This window comes from Columba livia, chromosome 7 (genome assembly GCF_036013475.1).
Source record: "Columba livia isolate bColLiv1 breed racing homer chromosome 7, bColLiv1.pat.W.v2, whole genome shotgun sequence".
Lineage (NCBI taxonomy): Eukaryota > Metazoa > Chordata > Aves > Columbiformes > Columbidae > Columba > Columba livia.
In genome coordinates, this window is record NC_088608.1 from 11,268,326 (window position 1) to 11,294,293 (window position 25,968).

The following is a 25,968-nucleotide window of genomic DNA, read 5'->3' on the forward strand; positions in this document are numbered from 1 at the left end:
GATATTCATGGAAATTTGAGATTTGAAAAATATTTGTTCTTAATCTGTAAAAAAATGTAAGTTTTAAAAATGTGCTGGCAAACATGGACTCAGTATGCATTAGTTTACAGCTTTGTAACTTATTGAAAAGCTGCTGGATAAACTTTGGGTTTAGCTAAGTGGAGAACTAAGCTTACAGTCTTCTCCTTGATGAAAGAATAGTTTAATTAAAAGGATAATTGTCTCATTTTGGGGGGCAAATGGTTTTTCATTGCAGTGGCTACAGCTGTGAGAGACTTTTTGTCTGTTTATGGCGCTAAGTACATTTGTTAGAAAAGAAGCAAGTCTTTGATTTTAATCCCTTGTCTCTGGAATACAATCAGTTTCTTTTTTATTTAAATTATGTTTCCATATGGTTTTTTGATAAGTTAATGTCCAAAGATAATTTGGTTTTGTGGGTTTTTTTCCTGTTTGTGTTTTAAAGAGGTTGTTATACTGGAAAGACTGAGCTGTGCTCTCAGGTGACTGGATGTCAATACAAAAATTCACTGCAAGATTAATTACAGTGTAAATTAAAGCAGAATCTCTCAGTTGTAATCCTCTGCATCATGGTTAAGGAAATCCTTCATATAGTCAGAAATAGTGGGACCCTAGTTGAATTTATTTTTCTCTTGTTCAATTTGAAATTTCCATGCTGATTTACTAGTCTATGTACTGTAGAAAGATTTGCAGTAGAGGTTTGGAATTTCTGCAAAAGTATTTGTTTTGTACTAGCAGTGCTTTGGAGGGAGATATCCAGATATTTCTTAAGATCTTAAAAGCATGGTATGAAAAATCAGATTTTCCACATTCCCTCTTGCAACTTAAATCCAGTGCAAACAGAGGTCTCTTTATTTCATAACCACTTGTTTAACATTGGCTCTACTTTTGAGACTTATTGATTTTGGTGTATTCCAGGCCAGGAAAATCAAAGTCACATTGTGAAAATATCCTCCTGAAATAAGTTATTACAATTTAATACAGTTGTAAAGGGTGACTTTTTGGTTAAGGCTCTGGCCTGGGACTTGAGAGTTCAAACTGAGTTCAGCTCAAGGCTGTGACCCTGACCGCAACGGTAGGCTCACCAGGCAACCTTCCTGGGTCTCGGTTCCCCACCAAGGAAATAGCATGTTTTACCTTAGGCTGAATACTCTTACTATGTGTATCAATATAGCAGACACATAGAAAAATGTGCTCCTGATCTGATTCTAAGCTGCACTGAAACGTGAGTAACTAATCATTGTAACTTTTGCTTTACCACTTGTTTCTCTTTTACAGTCCACATCATGGGGGATGTGAAACTGGTGACATCTACTCGAGTCTCCAAAACCTCCCTGACACTCAGCCCCCCTGTCCCTGCCGAAGCACCAGCATTTACTCTTCCTCCTCGGAACATCCGCGTGCAGCTGGGAACCACCGCAAGGTTTGAGGGAAAGGTAAGAAACGGAGATGATTAAGGGCTTTTCATTTGGTTTTGCCCTTTTCTGAAGCTGTCTAGTAGGCTGCAAAGACATTGAAATTACCTCTGCAATATGGGACCTTTACTCAAGAAGAATATACCAGGGTTTGCCCTCCTGAGGATGCAGGAACACTACAGGTCTTTCTCTGAGGAGAGTGTTGCAAAAACCTGAGGATATACAAAGTATAACCTAGTTGAGCATGCCAGGCAATGAGCTTAATATCAGTGGGTAACTACCTCAAGAGCTGTCTTTGATCAGAGAGTACGTATTCTCCTATTGCATATTTATTTCCTTGTATCCCAAATCTGCCCATTTGTGAAGCTTTATAAGTAACCCAAATCTGTGCTTCAGCATCTCTTTCCTAGTAGTCAAGCTAGGATTCTGTAAAGAGAGTTGTGATGGTTTTGTATCTGTACCACCTCCCATACTTCTCCCTGATCTGAAAGCAAAAAGAACGTTTTCAGAGGAAAGATGGGTTGATTCAAGGTATTTTGTTAACCCAAAGGGTTTAAAAGGATGCATAGTGGTGTATGTATCTCAGGTTCCCCCCTTCCTCTCATGCCTGGGACATCGAATTGTCCTTACTGGCATCCATATTTCTTTCATGCTTCAGTCCTGTTATGATCTCTTCCTTGTTTCAGCTATTTTCCTTTCTCCTTCCTTAACCCCAGTCTTTTTCCTGGAATTTTTCTTCTCAGCTTCCTTCTGCTTGTATCACGCTCTGATTGCATGCTGACAGCTGTATCATCACACTGACCACACTGTAAATCTTTGAAGTGCTGGGACTTGTCTGACAGAAGCAGGAAACTGCAACTTTACTGTAACAAAAGCAAGGGCTAGAAGGAATTTGGGAAATTCCTAACTTCTGAAACTCTAACTTAAACAGAAGGCCAATAGAGGGCATCTGATATTTATTTGTTTTTGCAAGAGCAGGCCAGAAACTGGGATCTTTCAACAGGAACTGGGTAGAAAAACAATTTTTGGAGTATATGACTTTTTAAGTGGAAAACCAAAACTCAACTCAGAAGTAGCTCTTGGATTTGACTTTTTGGCAATTTTCAGAGGAAGCAGACAATTTCAATGAAAGTGTTTAAACCAAATAACAGGTTTATTATCAAACCTTTAGAAAAGTTCTGGTTTATTTTTTTTTGTTAGCTTAATTTTATTGTGATTTTAAGGCAGCAGCCAGAAACTATCCGTGTGCCTGACGTTGGCCAGTCCCACTGAGCATTCCGTTTCTTACTGGTTTTATCTCTTTCTTTTTTCTTTTCCCTCATTATTTCACCTTCCTTTGTTGTAGACAGTGGAAAAATGGCAACATGTTGCTACTTTATGGATGTGACACTTATATACAATACTATTCTAACTCTGACTGGTTCTTCCAGACAACACTGCAACTGGCAATAGCAGTACAGTGAAATCAAAGTTGAAGCGTGTGATGTTGCTAAGATTTGGTTTTGTGATTCCGTGTTTCCTAATTAAAAGCTCGATCAGGATATTTCCAATTTTCAGTTCTCTCTTCAAACTTTTTCTTATTAGTCACGTGGAAGCAATTGTAAAATTGCTGGAGTGTTATCAGCGCTTTGCATTCTTTTCAGATCTGGTTTTAAAGTGTTATTTTTCAAGGATAACTATCTTTTTTTTAAAATTTGCTTTGAAGCCTGGAATGGTAAAGGGGGGGGGGTGGTGCGCGCCTTGGAAAAAAAATACACAAACTCAATACTAATCAAACTGACAGGCTTAAGTTCCTTGAAGGAACAAAGTTTTGACTGAAGTCCTCATTTGAACCTACTTGATGAAAATCTAAATTCCAGTTCTGCCTATTCAGTATACGAGCATGACTGAAACCTTTAATTTTCCATCCTTAAAATGGGGATGATAATATACTAGTTGCATGCATGCCATATAGCTGAAATAAATCTTCAGCGCTCCAAGTGCTTTTTAGAGTGTCAAACATTAAGAGCACAGCTCCACTCAAATACATGTGAGATCTGCAATTACTTTGTGGTGAGTAGCCTGCCTTAATGGTTTGGCAAACCAAGATCACACAGTTACGGCCACTGTCTTTGACACTTCAGCCTCTTGCTATGCATGGAGCATTGACTGGTTTTTGTTCAGTGCAGCTTGCTGCCCTGAAGGAGTTTTGTTTTACCTTTCAGGTAACACAAGTGTGAAGAAATATATGACAGCTGAGACATGAAACAGTCAATCTTTCTCATTATGAATCGGTTCCAAATTTCCTGGAATCCACCCTGGCTGTTATTGGGGGCAGGGGGAGTAGGGAGAACAAGCTACTCTCTGTATCCAATTATTATAACGTAATGGAGCACAACATGTTCTTCTTATTATCTTATGCAAGAAAAATTAATTTTAAAATTACAATACCAACTATTAAAATGAGTCTGTGTGATCAGTTGTTTATAATTTAACACAGTTGGGGAGATTGTGTTTGGTTCTGCTTTTTATTAGTATGTTGTTTGTGCTCCTAGTCTAGTAACATGAGCAGGGTGAGGGTGCATGCAACGGTACAGTTTGAAAGGATTCCGTCACCTAATCACTGCAGAACTACAAGATTGCAGCCTGAGGGGCTTGTATCATTCGGCTCCATCTTCAGCTGGTTCGCACAAGGCTGTTTCTTCTGTCACTTGAATGTTCCAGAGGTTCAGAAGGACAGTGGGCCTGTTCAGAAGGACAATCTTAATAAACACAATTTATTAAGAATTAGTAATAAAAGTAGCTACTGAACTTATTTAGGTTTTTCTGTCCTGGGAAATAGGCTACAGATGTCACGATGGGTTGTTGCTGATATTCTTGCTTCATCACACAGTATAAATATTAAACTAAACTTAGGCTAAAGAAAAACAAAAAATTTAAAAAATGGCTAGACAGGAGATTTTCTTCAAAGAGCTCCTTCGCAGTGGAATTTCTTATCAGAAAGAACAAACATTTTGAGAGTCCAAGACAGGATATAAACCTGATATTTTGATGATCCTGTATTCTCATTAATTTACAAGGAAGAGAAGACGCCAAAGTCAAACTTGTTGCTTTTCTTTCCAGCAGCATGTAAGATAAGTTGTGTGAAACGGCAATTCAATTGAGGAGAGTGCAGAAATTGAGAAATAGCACAAATGTAAGGAAATTGAGGTAAAAAGGAACTGGAGTTGCTATTAACAATATTTTTTTTCCTGTTCCTCCCACTGTCACTCTGGTTTTCTTACTAAAATATCAGTGAGTTTACCTTTATCTGACTGCAGTTCTCGGTTGTCCAATGTGGCCTCAGTATAAAAAGTTAGCTCATCATCTTTGAAGTGTATGGGGAAGATTTTGGCCTGGAGCACAGCCTGAGGGGTGGAACCTCTTAGTAAGGCAAAGGCAAGGTTACCTTCCCTAGATGCTCCCCAAATGTCTGCTGTTCATCAGTCAGTTGCTGAGGTGATTTTCAGGGAAACCATCCCAGATAATTCTGAAATTGTGTTGTAGGTTCTCAGCTTGTTAGGAAGTGACTGATGGGCTGTTCTTCAACTGCACATCATGTGTGAGGTGGACAGGTCAGAATAGTAATCTCCTGCCTTGTGCCAAGACATTGTAACTTGTCTGTCAGATACAATTGGAAAAGGAAAGCAGGCCAGTGTTACCAGGCTTTGTTTTAAGCTGTTTGTTTCTCCATTGTATTAATCTCTGGAATATTTATCATTGTTTTGCAACATTAAATTGGCATTGTATATTTTCCTTTCTAATTCAACTGAACATCACCGGATTTTGCAATACTCAGTGACATACTAATGAGGGAGATTAATTTCTTTGTAGCAAATATCGTGGGGGTTTCTGTGTCAAGTGTCACATGAGAGGACATGGAAATTATTTACAGCCATAGCATCTGAATAAGCATCTGTAAATTATTAGGCAAGGTGGTATTTTGATGCTGTTGATAATATTTTATTAATTCATAATCCAAGCACAATATCCTATCAAAGTCTTTCAAATTTTGAGTGTTCCTAAATTTTATTTTGCAAAACTGTGCAGGATACTTCAATCACAACATAGAGCACGTTAGTATGCTGACCTACAAGTACATATCTAGTTTAAAATTTAATTTGTTTGTCTCTCTCACTCCCATGCTCAGCTGCACTATTCTACAGCAAAAGTTCAAAATGCCATAGTAGATCAATATGGAAACTCCAGGTTCAGTGACTTTGGGACATAAGACAGGCTTCAGTCTAAACTCCATTGTTTTTGAGAAGACTCAGTCCTTCATATTTAGATATTTGACTCCTAAATCTTAGACAATTTCATTTATCCAGCTCAAAGTTCCCACTGTAACTGGAAGTTCCATTGTAAAACCTAGCAGTTATTTAAATGTTAGCCGACTCCACTCTGCATCCACCTATAACCACAGCTTAAGTGTTGCTCTTCGCCTGAATTGGTTCCAGTTAAGCTTTTGCTTGGGTTTGTGAACCTTGCCATGTGTGAATTAAGATGGTATACTAATCCTCTGGTTCTGTTTCTGTATTTAGAAGGACTGAAAAGTTCTTTCATGACTGTCTGGGAAGTCTTGATAGCAGGCTGGCTTTCTGTGACAGCAAAAGCCTGACACTGGAACCATGAAGTGCTGGTAGTGTGTGTAGTGTAGGTGAATCGAGCAGCAGGAGGGGCTGACCCCAGCAGGGCTCTGCACTGTGAGTGCCAACCTAAGGAGTCAGTGAATATTGGTGCTTTCATCCCTGTTTCCCTAGTCCATAATAACTTCTGTACAGAAAGAAATGTTAAGGCCTATTGAGATTTACTGAGGTTTCTGCAGCAAACTGATGGAGAAGCTGAGAACAAAAAATTAGAATCTTTGCTGTTCTCTAACCGCTGAACCACATTTTCTTGATCCTTCCCTCCCTATTTTAAGCTTTGGGTTCTGGAACCAATAAAATAGTCTGCAGCAGGGTTGCTTTAAAAAAAAAAAAAAAAAAAGAAAGAAAAGGTGGTTGCCCAAACCAAGCATTTGTAGTTGATAACTATATGATCAGCTGCCCACACATAATTTTGCCAAACTTAAATAGCAATAGGCTCACATCAAAAATATAGCATGAACACTTCTGGCTCTTTACTGTAATGTCGCTGAGTGTCAAGCAGTGAAAAATGACATCAGTTTCCAACAAACCTTTCCCTGTCCAGAGTGATATTAACCTCTGCATTTTATTGTGGCAAGCAGTTAATTCAACCTGCTTTGGCTGCACACATGTATAACTTTTGAGGGTAATATTGGTGGTTATTAATTTTATGAGCCTCAAAAACACTTGTGCTATAGCTCTGCTAGAAAGGAACAGCCAAATGTCATGCTACGGACTGCAGACTGATTGCCTAGGGGTCAGGAAAGAATTTTTCTCCTTGGATAGAGCATTGCATAATTGGCAACAGTGCAGTACAAGTTGTTTTTCTGTTTCATGTGAACCATCATATATGGTTGATTGCCAGAACCAAGATATCAAACTACTAAATCTAGTCTGGTATTCTAATCCCAGGGAGCTTGATTTCATGGATTCACATGTAGTTCATAGTCTGAGTAGATGTTGGGGTACTTAGTTCAGCTGCCCAGTCAACAGATACTGTTCTGCTCTTTCCCTTCCATTCCTCTCCAGGTAATGGAGCTGGATGGTCAATTTTAAGGCAAGCCTGGTGCATGTCAAATCCTGCCCCCAGTTAATGTGCTTTCTGGTTCTCCTTCTATCACCCTGCTATTGCAACACCCTGTCTGTATCTGTTCATATCAGTTAAGTCCAGTGATGTGCATCGATTTGCCGTCTTCTCAGCTGCTTTTGCTGCTGCTGGTTACACAGGTACTCTCTGAAATGTCATGCCTTAGAAACTGAGACAAGGCAATGAGGAACAAGAGACTGTGGGAATATTGACAGTGATTCTGCCATCTGTTCTGAGAGAGAGGAGACTCATATATGTGGTGTGTTAAGATATAAAGAGTAGGGAAGCATTAAAAGAAGCATCGAAGGGAACGCTGCCACAGCATTTGTAAATCCTATCAGCTATCTGCTAACAGGAAAACCAAGATCTAACCAATTTGTTTTACTGTGGCTGCTGCACTAGCTTTGCATGGCAAAACCTTTGTTATCCTTCCTTTGCTTTGGACTTCAAGCAGCAATGTGTTCTCCATTTCCAAGCTCCGGTCAGCAGGCACTCCACAAGTATGCCTTAATTACACTGTATGTCTACATTTGAGATGGCAGGCTCTGAAATGAGAGAAGCCCATATAACGGCAGAGAATGATGACATGACACAAAATCCTCTGCTGTAGGCAGGAAATATTTGCTGTTACAAAATGTATTGGGCAGTTAATTGCAGGAAGCTGCCAGCAGGTTTGGATCTGCACTCTGTGGAGGGGTGACTCTGCTGAGCCACATGAGGGAAAAACCTCAGGAAAGATCTGTGTTTTTCACATGAGACAGTTGTCTGAGGAAAGAGAATGCTGTGGGAGGACTTGTACTGATTTGTAACACTACCATGCTCTGAGATGCCCCCAGAAACCTGATACAAAACACTGAGGCAAGTTTTGGGGAGAAAAAAAATAGAAAAAGTTATTGATTTGACTGCAGATTTGATTTGATCTTTTTTTCTACATACCAGTGGAAAGAATTTTTCTTGGGAAAATTTGGTCTGTTTAGAAGTTACTGAAGCATGCTGTATCAAATAAGCATTGGGGTATAGAAAGCTGAAATAAAAAAAGGAAAACAAACAGAAGTTAAGTGGATGCAAACAGCTTATAGCACACGTTTTTTTCTGTTTGAGTCTTCTGCTATTTCTTTTTCCTTGCTGTAGCTAACCTCCCATTATATTTGCTTACCACGGTAGATGCATTATTTTATTTGGTTTTATTTCATTGCATAACTCTGTCCTGGCATATAGAAACAGCAGCTTGAAGAGTTTCAACTTCAGACAAGGACAAAGTGAGAGGGGCTGCTCTGCTGTGAAGTGGTTAAGGTGGGATTCAGGCAAAATTCCTTCCCCACACACTTCATCTGCACCTAGAATTATTCAAAGACACTTCCCTTCATCAACTGACACAAGCACCCATGTGTGGACACCCATTTTCCCTGCTTTGCACATGGTATGTCCTTTAGAAAAAAACTGCAGAGGTGTAAGTGACTGCTCAAGAAGTTTCTAGGTTTCAGACAGAAGTGATGGTCTGTGAGCTCTAAATCAGTTTTTCAGTCTCTTTAACTCATAAATTCATACCTGTCTCCCTGTCACCTATGGCCTTCATAGTTATAATCAGGATTTTCCAGGTATAAGTATTTAAGCATTCCTTCTGTATCATGTGTGCAGGATATGGACTTAGTCCACCGTCCCACACAACTGATCTGTATATGTGTGCCAAGGCAACAGCCAAGCTTTTTGGGCGTTTGGCAGCAAAGTTTGGTCAGACCTTTTGCAGAGTTGCTCCAATATGCCAGACATTTAGAAATCCTAGACAATGCTGATTATCTTCAGATTCCACCCAGACAAAATTTCTAAGCAGGAAAGAGGCCATAACTGGGGAAGACCGGCCATACAGTATCCCTATGCTCAGTTGCCCTTTCTCAGGGTTGATTTATATATATATATATCTTTATAGATATATTTATATATATATCTTTATAGATATCTATATATATATATACACACACACATGTATATATACACACACATATATACATAAATGAGCCTGTTTGCAGTAACTCATCCCCAAACTATAGAAGAAATGTGTTATTTGCAGCTATCATATTTAGTATACGGTTTGCTTTCTATCTCCTTTCCTACCTTAATTGCTTATCTGTAACCAGTTGGGGACAGGAGGACTCTGCTGATTTCTGTGATGGCAGAAAGAGTAGCTCCCTATTCTTGACTAATTTGATATGATATGAACTACTGTAATTAAAGGAACATCAAACCCATTTTAAAAATAACAATGTTAATAATAATAGAAGTATTTTAGAACACTTCAACTAATGTACATATGGAGCTAAAGAGAATCTCTTATTTTGTGTAGTATCTACTCAAACCAGCATTGTTTTAGCTGAAGCCAGACTCTGCATTTGTGCTGCTCTTGGACACTGATTTTTCTTTCCTTCTTTACTTTTTCTTTAATGCGTTTCCAATTCTTTTGAATTTTGAGATGGAAGGAATTAAAATCACATAAGGAACTTGACAATAAAATCCTGTGTGATTTAATTGTATCTGCCCGCTCCCAGTCTGAGTTGGAGAAAGGAACAAACTTTTGATTCTGAGAAGTTTATTGTAGGTATCTATTTTGTGATCACCCACTACTGTGATGTATCCTCGTGAAGCATGGTTTTGTGGCAGCTAAAGAAGGCAAGTGTGTTTTTTCAAGGATTTATTCATAGTGATATCCCTGGGGTTGATTTGGAAGAAAATAATTTACTTCATTAGTAGGGATTTCTGGCCTTCTATTTTTCTATAGTCCTCAAATAGAAATCAGAGAAAAACTTAGATATTGTCAACATTTTTTAAATATTGCAGCTTTGCAGAGGAAGAGGAGATGTGAAATATTAATAGTGTGGTTTAAAGGAGATTTGGTCTTTTTAAAAACTAGTGATGGAATACACACAGTGACTAATCATGAAGTCCACCATTTGTGGATGATAAGATAAAAATATCTGAAAAAAACAATAGAATAGAATCTAGCTGTTTTCCAAGAGAAAACCCACTAATCAGCACATGCTAAATAGCTGAACAAAGATATGTTCAGGGATTGAGTCCATGTAAGTCAGGGTAGAAGGGATCAGTATAATTCTTATTTTTCTTGTCCTATGATGGTTAATCATGAATCTCTCAAATTTCAACAAAGACTTACTGGATTCTTCAATTCTGTTTTTAATGTAAAAAAATATCATTATCTTTTCCAGGCTAGTTTCCCTTGCTGCTCTGGGCCAGTGCATCCTTGTGGTCAATTCCACTGGCAATAAAACTCATCACGTAGCATTGTGCGTTCTTATTTAAATAAATGTTCTTAATAGTATGTGAAACATGACTGCAATTTATTATTATGATGTTTTAAAATTGCTTTTTTGGGGAATTGATTCTTTTCACAGTCATAATAGATTTAGAGGTTAAAGACCCAGTAACTGGAACAGTGTGAGCAGTTTACTTTCTTTTCCTTGTGCTGCAATATAGCAAATAGTGCTGTGAAAGGGCTTTTGTTATTGTTGTTGACTTGGGTTTTTTCTTTTGGCTTTGGGGCCGTGGGGGGGGGTGGGTGTTTGTTTTGGTTTTGTTTTTTCTTCCTTCTAGAAATACGCCCCAGCCAGAAAAACTTAAAATTTCTTTTTCTAGCTGAACCAAAAGTTAGGATGGGACATGTATCATCAGACAGGCAGTCGACTAACTAGCAATGTATGTCTTCTCCCATTATAAGCAAGGCTTAAACTTCACTCCAGCACCTTGCTTTCATCTGGCTTAAGAAACCACTGAGGTCAGGGAGGGGTTCAGTGCCGTATATAACTGCAAGACCATGTAAAATAGCAATGTATGTCTTTGACTGTCTATAAATGTGTCCCTGAGCATTTGACCTAAATTACACCAGATGACACCAAGTCACACTTTTTGGTATAATTCTGTATTTCCCCTGTAGGAAAATAAATAGTCATTAACAGACAGCAAGCAATGACGCATTCAGAATCATTGCAGAAGGCCACATGTGGAGAAGGTTTATAATCAAAACACATCATTATTCACTGCGGTTTTGCTCAGTCCACACTCACTCTAGCACCTAGACTCCAAAGCTAAAAATTTCTGCTTTTGACATGTTACTTGGCTCTGTTTACTCATCAACACAGTATGAAGTTTGGAAGCCTACTGGGCAAAACCAGACAACATACTTTTTTTACATGTAACATCTGGATTCCCTACCATTTAAGTGCATGCCGAACAGAAAACAACACTGCTGTGAATTGTGTACAGTTCAACACATTCATGCAGGAGAGAATCCAACTTGTCTGACGGGGAGCAGCACGGGCTGGCTGCTCCCAATGGGAGGCTGAGCCAGGAGCTGAGGGTGAGCCGTGCATGGGCTGTGCCATCCCCAATGGGCCGTAGTCCCACCAGCTCTGAGCAGAGCAGTCAAGGCCCTGGGCTCTAACAGGGTCTGTGATGGTCCCAGACACAGCCAGCAATGAATTGTTTTCAGGATCCAACCAGAGGATGCGATCAGGAGAAAATTAGACAGGGCCAGACTGTCCTTCCATAGGTCCCCAGTCAGTTCTTAGTGTTCCGTCTGTAAGATGTTATCACTGTGTTTAGTGGAACTTACTGTATCTCTAGCAGGTGCCAGAAACAGCACATATTTCTGTGCCTAAGCTGCCAGAGTTCATTGTTGTCTGTGGGTACAAACCTGCATTCATCATGATTTTAAAATAAAAAGTAATCCCAGTTCATAGTTCAGTATCACACGTGAACAGATCTCTCTCTGTGTTCTTCTGTTCCATGAAGGAAATAACCTTTGGAAGAGGAGAGAAGCTGGTATATCGGGGCAGTGCTCGATAAGTGGGACACTACTACTCCTATTGCTGTCAAATGTGATTTGTCAAAGCTCTCTGCACTAGTAGGAGCCAAAGAAATCAAGGCATTCCACCGACTGGTCATCCTTGAGATGACTAGTCCAGTATAAGGACCCTGAATTGCTGGTCTAAATATGTTGAATTCACTGTTCTGGGAAACCTGACAACTAAGTTATTTGTTGAGAATCAAATAATGCTGTTTGACTGACAAGTTAGTAATGTGACATCTGGTCTAGCCTTCCTACATTAAGGATACTTTGTGAGATTCTAGAGATGATCTAAGCTCTTACACCTTCCTTCCTTAGAGGAGTTTCAGGTATATGCACCACTTTTCATGAGGGAGTGAAAACCTGGAAATGTTCCATTATCAAAGAAGAATATTAGTGTAATGCATGGTATTTTGTAAAAGCTTTGTTAAAGCACCTCCCGCATACACTAGTATCTGGTATCATGTATCCGAAATCTAACTCGTATCACATTCCCATACCCGTTAGGCAAACAATCAGTTAAGAATTTTTCTGTTCTGGGAACACCCTGGAACAAGAGTTCAATAAGATTGAATCTTTTGTCTATATAAATTCTGGTGTTCCTTTATAGAAGAATAACTCAGCAGTTTGTCTCTACAGGGATGCAAATATAAATATTTCAAAACAAAGTGATGTTAAAAGCCAGGGCACTGGAAGAAAAAGTATGATAAAACCTTGGAAATACAAAGAACTATGGTAAATGGTATTGATTTTTGCATATTTCATGGTGCCACTTAAACAGCCCAATTCAACTGGAGTCCTAGTATATGTTTGCTGTGAGAGTATTTAACACATATATGGGGCAGACCAGAGCTGGACCCTTCCCTGATGACCTTCCCAGCTACCAGAACAGAGGAAATAGTCATCGTTACCCTCTTTGACATTTGTGCGAAGTACTGAGGCATGGTGAAATTTCTTGGTTTGTGCAAGATCACGCAGAAATACGTGTCTGGATTCAGAATTGAACTCCTGTCCTCTAGAAGTTCAGTTCCCATTTGGTACCTTAGACATAAACTTATCCTTATGAGAGATAAATAGCTCCTGGTTTTGGAAGAGAAAGTTAAGATTTGCAATAGGAGCAAATATCACCAATATCTAGGTGGCTGCTGTTGGATTAAGAGCATCACTTAATGAAAACACTCTGCCAGAATTAGGTCCTCAATGTCTTGATACAAAAGCTAGTTTCCTTGCCTGTTGGGATATGCTAATGGACAGGGCGGTAAACAAAGATTTCTCTGCTCAGGACCCTCATAGGTTTAATGGAAAACTTTATGTTGAATTTGTTCAGATCTCTCAATAAGAATGCCAAAGACTGCAGCTAAGTGGAACCCTATCGAAAGCATTTGCAGAACAAGCACTTTTTCTGCAACCTAAACAAATATAGCTACTTTTGAGTGCACGTGTGTGTTGCTTTTACCAAGATCACAGCAATTTTAGTTTTGAGAGAAAGCACTGGAAAGAAGAGACGAGCCCACAAAATTTCTCTTGAACTCAGCGTGTCTATAAATATTTATTCTGAGCTGTTGAACTAGAAATTCATAGCCATATTTATTCAAACTTACTCTTTCAGTTAGTGCTTTGGGGGTTTTTTTCTTCTGAACAGTTGTTTCTCAGCTCTTTTATTTTAAACATAGCTTTATATTGTACAGTATGAGTTATCTCTACTAAGCTCTTATTAAAAAATATATGTGTGAAAGAAGCCTTGAAAGTTTATAGATTTTATACACAATTACAGGATAAAAACATCACTGACAGTTGCTAATGAGCAGTTGCTGTTTTGCAATAGGTTTATGTATGGAAGTACCTAATTATTTAATGCATAACAATAAGATGCACATAGAGGAATAAACAATGCAATGAGAAATGCTAGATGTTTGGGCTGTTTAATGTATTTGTATCTTCACAATCCAACGTTATATTTTATATCTCTTTGTAATAACATTAATTCTACTTTTTAATGAAATTTTAAACAAATGCCATTTCATGCACTTCATTAACAATTAATCAGCACTTATAACTGAGGAGAATTTTTATAACATATCCAGAGCTCTGCCTTTGCCAGCAGCATTCGTAACTGCCAGCAGACAGTCTTTACATGAACATACAGCTGTGCAGTCAACTCAGCAACAAAATCTAGTTTTAGCATTTCCTGTGACCACTGACAGACTCCTAAATTGCAGGAAATAAATCCTGTCTGGCTGGAAATTGATAAAGTACTGGCGTGATCATTCAGAGCAAAGAGTTTTTGTCACCTTACACTCCAGATGTGGATTGTTGCCCTTAATAATGAATTTCATAGCGCCAAACAGTAGCTTTGTGTTTTGGGCACAGAAACAAAACACATTTTCTTTTTTTATTGATTTTCCACAGTAGGTCATGCAGACTGTGTGTGCTTCTGTAAGTGTATAGAGATTCCTTATCTCTTGATAGTATGCATTGATATTGAATTGCTAAGGACAGCATCCCCAAACTAGGAAAGTATGAAGCTCTTCTGGTCAGTGGTATAGGTCCTACAATGTAATAGGGCCACTAGTATTCAGCAACGTGTAAAATCATGTCCTATTAAGACAGAAATTTCTCATCAGTAAGAAAAAAACTAACCCTTGATTCTTCCAGAAATAATATGCAATGGAAAAATCATTGGTTTACAGGTCTTATTACAGTGAATGATGGTTGTTCTCTTGAGAGAGGCAAGAAGCAGGGTGGCTAGTATTAATTTTAAAGTAACTGCCAATTCAAACCCTAAAAATTTTTGTTATGAAGGGATCATTGCTCTGAAAATAATTGACGTCGTTTAGTTTTGCTATTGTTGTGTGGTATCAGCAGAGTTTTTTTGACCTGATGGTTCCCCAGTCTCGGTGTGAGGCTCATTGTGTCTGGATTTCATGATCAATTCTGTGAGATAAAACAGTTAAGTATTTATAGTTTTAAGTGGGAACATACACACATTTTACTAATGACAGAGCAAAATGTTGGTGTTAATTTTATCCTGTATGTGTCACAGGGCTTCCTAGTACTTTAAACCTGTGTTTAGACCTGTGCTTGGTCTAAACAAGCTTCATCCACATTTCTGTGTTGTTGCTGAATGAAGAATTCACAACTGAAAGTAAAAACATTACTCAAGAGTTAAAAGCTAATCTTTTTGTGGTGGAAAGAGGGGAGACAGTTTCCCAATGGCTTGTTTTTCTTGTGTTTTAAGTTTCAGCCTTTCTTCTAGTGCTGCCAAATAAAATTTATGAACACAGTAAATCAGGCTGTCCCATTGAAGTGGAGATGAATGAACTGCTCCTGTTCTGACAGCCCTTGCAATACAGTGAAACTCTGGTCTGATTTTTTAAAATCTTGTTTTCTGTAGTAAAGGTTCCTGCTGCTCTGAAGTGAACACTGGCCTAGCAGGAAGCTTCTGGCATGCTCTTAAACTCATTGCTACTGACTTAAAGCAACTGCTTCCTTTAGTAATATTTTATAGACATCTTAATCCAGAATCACCAAATATGTCAACCACTGTGAGCCCTCCTTTGAAAAAATGTCAGAATTTCACCACTCTGTAGAGACCATGTCATATTTTTGTGCCAGTGTAACTCATCAAAACGTGCAACAACTGCAAGGGAGTAGGAGGGAGCCAGGACGGCATCTGGGTGGCAGTGAGGAAATAGCCTAAGCTTTCTTCTAGACTTTAGCTAAGGTTTATGGCATCTGACTGCTTTTGAATTGCCAACTTAGACAAACTTTTTTTTAAAAAGGGGATAAAATGGACAATGACTAAATATAAATATAGATCTAAAGACGGACAGAGATTCAGTCTATTTATAATCCTGTCTTAAGTTCAGAAAACTTGTATCTGCAGAAAAAAGGTCCAGGTGAGCTATATGGGTGGTTTGAATAAAACTCCTCATGCGCTTAATGGCCACAGGTCAGCTGGCTACAATGCAGGGGAAGTAAAAAGGCAGATGTTGCTGCTGGTAGAATGATTTATTAAAGCTCCATCAAAAAACTGCTGCCACTCTGAGACTGCAACACCTGTGCGAAAATGCCCCCACTAGTGTAACAGAGGTTTACAACCTCTGATCCACTTGCTGATTGACATTATAGCTACATGGAAATGTGTTTCTCCATGTGGTGCGTTCCTCTCATGTTCACTAGACTGGAAAGCATAGTCATCCTTAATAGTGTTCTATATTCCATCCATTTCAGGTTATTTTAGGGCTGTCTGAAGACTGAAAATGTTACTTTAAATGCCATAAATTTAAACTTATTCTTTAAATAAAATCTAATTTAGAAAAAGCATGTATGCATGTGATTAAGATTAAAAGACCTAAGTAGGGCTTAAGCATTTTCTTAAGAGCTTCATTAATTGGGGCTGGTGCTTGAACTTAGAAATCAAATAAACTCAAAATGGTTTGATACCCAATTCTGCTCTGAAATTCCATCTCAGTCCTTCAGAAATAATTTATGACAGATGAACTTCTAGATGTTATGGTACCTGGGAAGGCAATGCTTTATTCCAACAGCTATACTCTGGTGACAGTGCAAAACCAACACTCCGTGCACCTCTGAGAAATCTCCACACCAAATTTTACAAAAATAATATTATTAAATGTAAAAGACCGAAGAAGAAACAATCTGCAGCTGCTGCCTGCTTTTCAGTTAGCAGGCCATGTCTTCCACAGATAAATACTTCCACAGATAAATATTTCCACAGATAAATACTTTCCTGCTGGGAGTACCATAGATGCTGATTCCCCTAAAGAGCCGTGGTAGCACCTTTGCAGTCTGCAAAAAGGGGTTCAATAGTGAGCTAACAAAATTTGCAGGTAATGCAGAACTACTTTAAAGAGTCAAAACTAAAACTGGTGGTGTGCCATTTGCAAAAGGATCTCATTCTGTTTAATGCCACGACAATAAAATGTCAAATGTGATTTGGCATTGATGAGTACAAAGAAGAAAAATAAAATATACTTAGTCCAATTTTTATTAGCTGTTACTATTCAAAAGAGAGATCTTGCACTGAACAGCTCTCTGACTAACCAGCTCAAAGTGGGAAAAATAACAAATAATGTTTAAAAAAAAAAATGGAAGAAAAAAATCAGCTGTATCAGTCTAGGAGTCTGTGGGTTCCTGCATTTTGGATACTACATGCAGTAGTATCTGATGTGTCCTTATCTCAGGCTAGAAAAGAGACAGAGAATTTGGCAAGGATTATCAGATGTGTTTCATGGCTCCTAGTACATGCACGAATTAAAAAACAATGGCTGTTCAGCTTGAACAATACAAGCAGACAAGGCTTTTAAACAAGTTTATACAATCATGAATGACATGGAAGGGAATAAAGAATGTTTATTTACTGTTTTCTAAAATATAAAAAAATAGGAAGCCACAGTAGAATGCCAAACAACAAGGTGAGATGAGACGGTGCCTTGCAAGCAGTCTGGGGGCCCTCCTGAGCCTGCCCTGATGATGGACACAGGTGCTGCACTTGCCCGGGTTTGTATCCTCCAGAGCGGAACTTGTGGCTGTTCTCTAAATTCTGATGGTAAGCATGAAGTAAATCTGGTTTTGCAACCATCTCATAACTTGATATTTTCAGATGGAAAATTCAAACAAACTTTATTTGTATCATTTCTGTAAAACTTCACAGAAACGTAGGCTCCAAAGTGTTCTTACAAAGAAGCACGTTTTTCATGAATTCCAAAGTGCCTTACTGTTTTGGGAACCTTTCTTTTCTTTTCTTTTAGTATCTCTTGCTCGTGACCACCATAATGGCTGTGTTTGTGTAGGCATTTTCTGTGTGTGTGTTTCTTTATGCATTATAAGATGGAAGTTTTGTCCTTGGCTACTTGAATTCTTGCTTAAACAATCAGGAACTGTGAAGTGTGCTGGTAGCTCACTAGACCAGCTACATACTTTTCTTCTAGATTATCTAAGTAGCATGTGTGTAATGTCAGCATTTGTTTATGATCTGAACTGAATGTACACTTCCAGCCAAGTGGAGCATTGCGGAATTAATGAAGAAAGATCAAATGAGTTTTTAGCAGAGTCAAAGAATTTTGTATATGATAAACTTTCGTAGTTTTGCTACAGCATTCTAGATTGTCAGTACTCGTGTCAGGGACGGAATATGCACAGAAGCATGGCAGAAAGTTATTTTTCCATGCGATCAAATCATTCCACACTTTCTAGGATGAAGGGACTTTTTGCCAGTCTCCTGCAGAAATCCTTGCACATTGCCAGACAGCAAAGTGAAACTCTATGAAAGGATCTCTTGTGTGAAAATTCAGAAAATCCTTTAACTCTTTACTTTCCCCCTCAGCACTTACTATCGTGCTTTAAGGCAGTGAAAACTACACATTACACAGCATCTTCTGAAACTGAGTTACAGGTTTTTCCATAGGACTAGGAAGAGATAAATTCCATACAGCATAGTAACAGTTGCATTGAAACAATAATTTTAAAGGAACAGTTTTTACTAAATAGGAAGAAGGTGGTAAGTCTCTCTTTCTTTCTGACTCTTCTTGAATTCTATGAATTGTATTTCCAGGTTATTTTTCCCTATTTTTCATCAGGGCAAACAGGACAATGATAAATCTTGCAACCTTTGGGTGTTAGTGCTGTGGCATATGATTTTTCTACTCAAGGCTAAAAGAATACAAGATTTCCTTCACGAACGGTGCTAAAATTAGTGGTATCAAGGGGTTCAACTTGGCAAAGATTTTCCTTTCATTGCCACAAGTGAGAATCACACAAAATGTGTACAATTTGACACTCGTATAGGTGAAACTTTGATAAGGAGCTGGGCATAATTATGCATGGTCTGATATTCCCTAAGAACAGAATGCAGTGATTGCCAGGGATGGGTACCTGAAGAATGAGTTGTGGCATTTGGTGATTCTTTGCAGATGTTTGATTCTACTTTTGATTTTTTTTTTTTTTTTAATTGTTGCTGGGTTTGGTTGGGGTTTGTTGGTTTGTTTATATGTTGTTTTTGTTTGGGTTTGAGTTTTTTATGATTTTGTTTTGGTTTCTTGGGCTTTTTTTTTGCAAGACAAGGGTCTGTTCAAAGGCCTGTGTTGTCATTTTTCTCTCCATGCTCCACTCCATTTGGGGGAAGGAACAAATAATTTCACACACCAGTTGTGAAGACTTACGTCTTCAGGGTTGTGTTCCAGTTAAGGTTACGCCCAAAGAACTAATTTATGAGAACTGTCTCCATGTTGAACAAGAAACCTAAACACATATGGTGTACCAGGGTTCAGCTCTTAAACAAAAACATACCCAAGGTTTATAGAAAGACCATTATTGTTTCCTGTACACACAATAGGTAATGCTTTGAAGTGAGCTATGTTTAGTCCTAGTATGTATTCCATTTTTGCTTTAAATGAGGCAACTGTAGATTCTAGACCACTGCTTTGTTTGCAAGATCATAGCTAAGTCTCCAAATATTTAACATTTTCATCTTTAACCTTGCCAGGCAAGTTCTGTTTTAGAAGCATGCTTTTAAAATAGATAAACTATTCTTGAGACATGGTTTGTGTGTGTTTAAAGTCTCAGAAGGAGCTTGAAAATGTATCATGTCCACTTTCCTTTATCAAGAACATCTGCTGTTCATTTGTTAAAGCAAACTGCAGTTTGAGCCTGACAGAAGCTTTGTCAAGACTTACAGAAGACTTACAGAAGAGCTGCACGGGTCAGAACCATGCATTACTCCAAAAATTTAAATTAAGAAAAAAATACACCACCTTTTAAGTGGAGTTGTATTCATAATGTTCATGTTGTAATCTCCACAGTTTTGTAGTACTTTTTTTTCTTAAAACTGTCATTCAGAGTTCCTATCAGTATGAACTATTACAACAAGAAGTGGCTTTTTTTCTTGTTAGATAGAACAGCTCTGTCCACGTGGACAGAGCCCGTTGCAGAGTATCCAGTTCTTAGACCTCATTGCTAAGTTTGTTTTCAAGTACTGCATTCCCCCCACAAGTCTCCTGGTGAAAGTCCAGATCCAAAACCTCTTGGCTCTGGATTCAGGGAAGACAGAGGACACTGGCCAGAGTCTGATGATGGTGGGAAACACTTCTTCTTTTGTAGGACTCAGGATAAGCCTCATCCACAGAATAGCTTTTACTGTATGGATTGAATGTCTTGGGGCTGCATGAGGGCCTTTAGATGAGCCCACCTAATATATAGCCTGTAATAAAGTGGATAATGTTCCATGTTTGCTGATATCTAGACACTGGAAGAAGAGGTACTCTCTACAGTCTATACTGCATTTAAAGTGTAAGTGCTATACATTGTTTTTTCCTGTATCTTCACTTCTTTGAGCAGAATTACAGTTACAAAATTTGTCATGCTGCTTAATCACATTTCTTCTGCTGTTTGTTTCATACAATCCAATGAATCAACACTCCAAGTTTTGCAAAAGGTGCAAGCAGTTTATGCCCTGCTAATAATATTTGCTTGGCCAAGTCCCTTCTATATTGTGTCAGGCTTTTGTTTGCAGTCAGCAGAATAAAGGTCAAAGTTTGTGAGATATCCTGAGTGATTTTCTGCATCTCCCTTTATGTCTCCTCCTGGTGTGACTTCTAATGATCTGTCCAAACCATACTCTTCGGGAAGCTCAATGGTAACATCTGGCAACTATAACCGAGGCTATCCTCTTTTTATCCCTTAATGCTTCTGATCTCTGTGGCCTTTTTTGAGTTTCAGTTCGCAGAAATGACTGGTTTCTGGTTGAAAGTGGGAATGGAACAAAGTATAGCTAGAAACCCTTTTCAGAAAGTTACATCACTCTCTGATGTTCCTTAATGTTAAGACAGACAGGCAGCCAAATAAGCAAAACACCTGCTGTTCTTCTAAAGGTCACTGCTGTGAGACATCATCTACCAAGCCAGTGGCCAGTCTCATAAAAGTCTATTGCTTGTCCTATTTACTGTGGACGTGGGAAACAGTCTATTCTCTTCTGCTTTGCAGGTATCTTTATGCATTCAAAAACATTTCACATTACCACCACTCTTCTTGAGACTTGTTGCCCAGGTCATGCAACCTTTGTTTTCATGTTGTTTTAATGCTTCCAGACTCTACAGTCTAACTGTAGATCTACCTACACTAGTAACCATCAGCATTTTTGATAAATGATTTCTCTGTGTTGCAATGAATGAGGTACAGGCTGAGAGCATAACTTTTAATAGCCTCAAGGGCTACGTATCCCTAAAAGTCCCAAGACAAGTGGAAAAGTCTATTTTTCATAGCCCTTTATCAGTGCGTATGTTAGTCAAAATAACTAAAACTTCCATACACTTTGTCTAAGTAGTAAATTTGGTATTTTTCTATCTGAAACATAAATGGGCAGTTTTCATACCAAGCTCTCGCTGAGAATCAGGTGCCAAAAAGCAGTGTTACTTAGTTGCAGGAACAGCAAACCTGCTTGGTTTAGGCTATTAAATACTATCTACTGTACCATGTTGTTCTTTAACAGCCTATAAAGGAGACAACCTTCCTCAGGTGTGCAAATTGGCTTGACAGTTACATTTTAAATAGCGTTGAAGAATACAAAATTGAAAAGAGAATATTTCTGGCTTTCAAAGGTAAATTCAAACTCAGTTTTCTTTTGACGGATTGCACCACCCAAATACAAGTGATTTTATTCAATGATTGAATACTTCACTTACACAGGAATAATTCGGGATTTTGTGGAATTAAATGCAACGGTAGTCTACAGAAATAGCAGGACAATTGAACACTATGTGCTCAGAGAGTCTGGATGTTTTAAAATTCTGACTTCATGGGAGAAAGATTGTTTCTTGAGAGGAATGTTAGTTATTAGGGGAATTCATATTGCAGCATATGAAATCATTTCTACAAGAGGAGTTAGTTTCAGTAGCAAATTCGTAACAGTTGTATCATTGCCAGTATTAGTACAACTTTGAACGTGTCTGTCCATATATGGTGTAATTTGGGAGGATTTTGCAAACCAAGACATCTTTTTGATAGATGTTTTCTTTCTAATCTCATTGTTGGTGCGTTGATGTTACCTTGAGCAGCAACACAGGACATTTATCTCATCCTTAACATCAAGAACTGCACACCTCAGCCACTGTAATGAATGAATCATGTAATGTTTGCCATAATTTCCAATAGTCTTAAAGTGTTACTGTCAAAGTGAGAAACATTCATAACAGTATATAACTCATCAGTGTTTCACAGCTACTTACTTATGCTTCGGTTTATTGTCACTCATGGGTGACTCTTTTTGGGTGCTGTGAGCTGTGTTTATTGTCATCCTCCCTGGAGCCATCAACAGTTATTACAAAGCTGGATATCAGTTTTGACTTAAAAGCATGAGCCAAAAGAGTGCATCTCATTGCCCTAAACTGCTACAACTGTGATGCATTTAAGTAAGCAAAACTATGGTTTTCTGAAATTGGTATATAAACTGCTCTTTTATGGAGGAAAGATATAGCCCAAGTTTTAGATAATCTTTTCTGCACTTGCAAACAATAAAAAGGGTCACTGAATATATTTGACCTTGGTGGTCACTGAATGCCTTTAGGTTTGTGACAATGGGAACTAGGTTGTGGCAGCACATTTTTTAATAGTACTATCCTTTAGTGTACAACTTCAGCTGTATTTTTGTTCCTTATTTATTTTCTTTGGGAACCTACCACCATCCCTATTCAATAGTGTTCCCCCAGACCTAGATGCAGAACTGAATCTTAACTCTGGAAGTTTCACAGGCAACAGGTTCTCTCCCAGCACTTTCTACTTGCTGTGTTGATGCATGGAGCAGAAGGCCTGTTTTACCTTAGCAGACTTTTCCAACAAGGCTCTATGCAGTTGATGGATCCAGACAAAATCTCAAAACTCATGTTTGTGCTAATACAATGGTTATTTGCTGCTTCCTGTCAATTTTCCACTTGTTAGTGTTGTAGAACAGGTAAAGAATAGCTGTAGCCTCCCTGGGACTGGCAACACTCACACAGACCAAGCTGTAAATAAAGGTTATAGCCTGCTGCTGGGCATTAAATAAGCAGATAAATTTCTTTTTGCTGTGGATTTATTCAAGGCAGATGTTTTTAGTGAGCTCTGGAAAGGTTAAGGAGGAATATAAAACCTGCTGCAGTTCTGGAATTGATCCATTAGGATCAAAACCTAGTAACCAGTGATTCGTTTAAGGGTCCTTGACACTTTTATGGCAAGACGATGTATTTCAGAGAGGGCTGGCTCAATTTGAAACACATTCCAAAACCAAACCTGAAATAAATCCTTGCAACAGAGCAATTCTATAAACTTCTGCTTTCCCATCATTTCATTTTTGACAAAAAATGAAAGAAAAAAATACAGAAATTGGGAAGGGAATGACTTAACCTTTTGAAAGGATATGGTATGCTGACCACCTGTGTTTGTAATTTTCTGTGTGGCATTTTCTCAATGTAGAGTTGTAGATGAACAGAATAATACAGACACAGCAAGCATAAAATAAACACACATGGAAGGAATGGAAAAATACTCAATGCAGGCTCAGCCATGTGATACTGGAAGGGTATGTATAGTGGTCTACTAGAGTTTGAGGGTCAGGTAAAAATGGCCTTGTGTGGTCAAGAAAGACTTAATAATATCACCATAGAATCATAGAATACCAGGTTTGAAGGGACCCCAAGTATCATCTGGTCCAACCTTTCTTGGTAAAAGCATCATCTAGACCAGATGGCCCAGCACCCTGTCCAGCCAAATCTTCAAAGTGTCCAATACTGGGGAATCCACCACTTCCCTGGGGAGAGTGTTTTCATTATTAAAAAATTCTCTCTTGCGTCCAATCAGAATCTCCCCAGGAATAACTTGTACCCATTACCCCTTGTATTTTCCATGTGATTCCTTGCAAAAAGGGAGTAGTCTTCTTCTCTGGAGCCACCCTTAAAATACTGGAACATGGTGATCAGATCTCCCCCTAAGCCTTCTTTTCTCAGGGCTGAACAAACCCAGTTCTCTCAGCCCTTCCTTCTATGGTGGCTGCCCGTTCCTTTGATCATCTCTGCCTCCCTTCTCTGGACCCTGTCCAGCCCCTCCATATCTTTTTAGTATAGTGGTCACCAAAACTGACCGCAGTATTCCACGTGTGGCCTGACAAATGCTGAGTAGGGTGGGTTAATGACTTCTTTGTCTCTGCTGGAAATGCCCTTGTTGATGCAGCCCATCGTCACCTTGGTTTTCATCGTCGCAGAAGCACGCTCGTCACTCATATTGAGCTTGTTGTCACCAGGACCCCCAGATCACTTTCCACAGAGCTGTTTCCCAGCCAGTCAGATCCCAGCCTGAGCTGCACTCCTGGATTATATTTTCCCATGAATTTAAAACATCATGTTAGATCACATATATTGACCATAATGATCTGCAATATGGATTTTTCACACTTTAATAAACCAACAGCTACTTCAGTAGCAGAATGCATAGCTGATAAAACAAAAATAAAAATCAGAGGAAGGTGTTTCCCATTACTTCAACCCCAATTGTTCTCTGGGACAAGTGATGGAAGGTTTATGCTAGAGAGCTTTCAAGCTGGGTTGAACAATACATAGAAGAAACCACCAGAAGGAATGATTGTGGACTGGAAAACACATGGACTGGTGTGTAATTGATGATTTGTATTCACAGGCCAGGATCTTAGCTGTTAAGAGATGGGACTACACTAATGTTCATAAAGGGGTTGTGGTGTAATGCACTGAAAACGTTTTTTTTCATACCAATTCAAGTGCTACTCTGTTTTTACTGTATTGTATTACTTGAAATTTACTTACAGTTTCAAAGCCATTTTGCCTCAAATATTTCAAATCCAAGAAAACCTTAATATCTAGTGAAGCAAAAATGAGAAGTAAATCTCCACTCTAATATACTCTCTCACTCTGGATAAGTCACTTAATCTCTCTTTTGGATCCTTAATCTAAAATGAAAAGGTAGGTAGGAGAGCACTGACAAGTTAATAGTAAGAAAGTCACTTTCTGTACCAGTGAGCACATTATCAACTAACAAGAGTTACACTACTGTAAAAGTCTCATATTGATGCTTTGCAACTTCCATCTTCTGATAATGAGATGAGCTGAGAAAAATACTTCTGGGAGCCCGCCCTCTGAGTAAGCATGAAACCAATACACCAGAGTAGCACTAAGGAGCGTGGTTGAGTGGGAGCTGCTGTTTTCTGAAAAGGTACAGCCACAAAGAGATTTAGAAAGATGCTGTAGTATTTTTAAATAGCAGTCAACTCCCCACTGCGCAGGATCCCACAGCGTATTCTTTATAGAACGTGGCTCTTACTTAGGTAAAGACAGACTAAGAAAGAACTTGAGAAGTTTGTACCAGAAGTGGAAAGTTTCTCCAGCTTATTCAGGATATTCATGCTCTTGGCAAACATTAATGCCCTCTCTATATATATTGAGTAAGTAGTGCCAGGAAGACAGGGTTGCCACATCAATGGCAAAATTAATTTGTCTGAACTGATACTGAAGGAATTAAAGGAAAGAGAAAAATTTCTGACAGCTGTTGGTTAAGATCCAACAGACAAGAAACACAGCTGGAGAGAGGTGGGGCTGGATTAAAAATTAAAGGTTTAGGAAGAAGAGAAACTTAGAAAGGGCAAGGTTGGTTAGCTAAAGATTGTAATTTGGAAAGTAAGTGCTGTGCAGTCGGAAGAAAGTAGAGCTGAAATGCCGATTTGAAACTGAGAGGAGAATGCTAGGAGGAATTTGTGCAAGCCACAACCAAGCCTTCTTCCAGTCGAGACAGATCATCAATATTTTACCCACCTGGAGGTTGAAGGGACATCCTGTTCACTTGCCAAGACTGGATAACATAGTTCAAAATGCAACATTGCTCCTTTCCCAGTGAGCAAACACAGCCACAGCTATTACTCATCCCAGCTCATCTTGA

The 25,968-nt window shown here is 38.7% G+C and overlaps 1 protein-coding gene across 10 annotated transcripts in view; it reads left to right on the top strand.

The window, feature by feature from the left end:
• The window catches only part of MYLK (myosin light chain kinase), a 208,891-nt gene that overhangs the window by 60,824 nt on the left and 122,099 nt on the right, over window positions 1–25,968 (top strand). For all 10 annotated transcript variants that reach the window (XM_065070506.1, XM_065070505.1, XM_065070502.1 and 7 more), the window contains one exon: window positions 1,297–1,454. In XM_065070506.1, coding sequence (XP_064926578.1) covers window positions 1,297–1,454 — 158 coding nt within the window. The remainder of the gene's footprint in view (window positions 1–1,296; window positions 1,455–25,968) is intronic.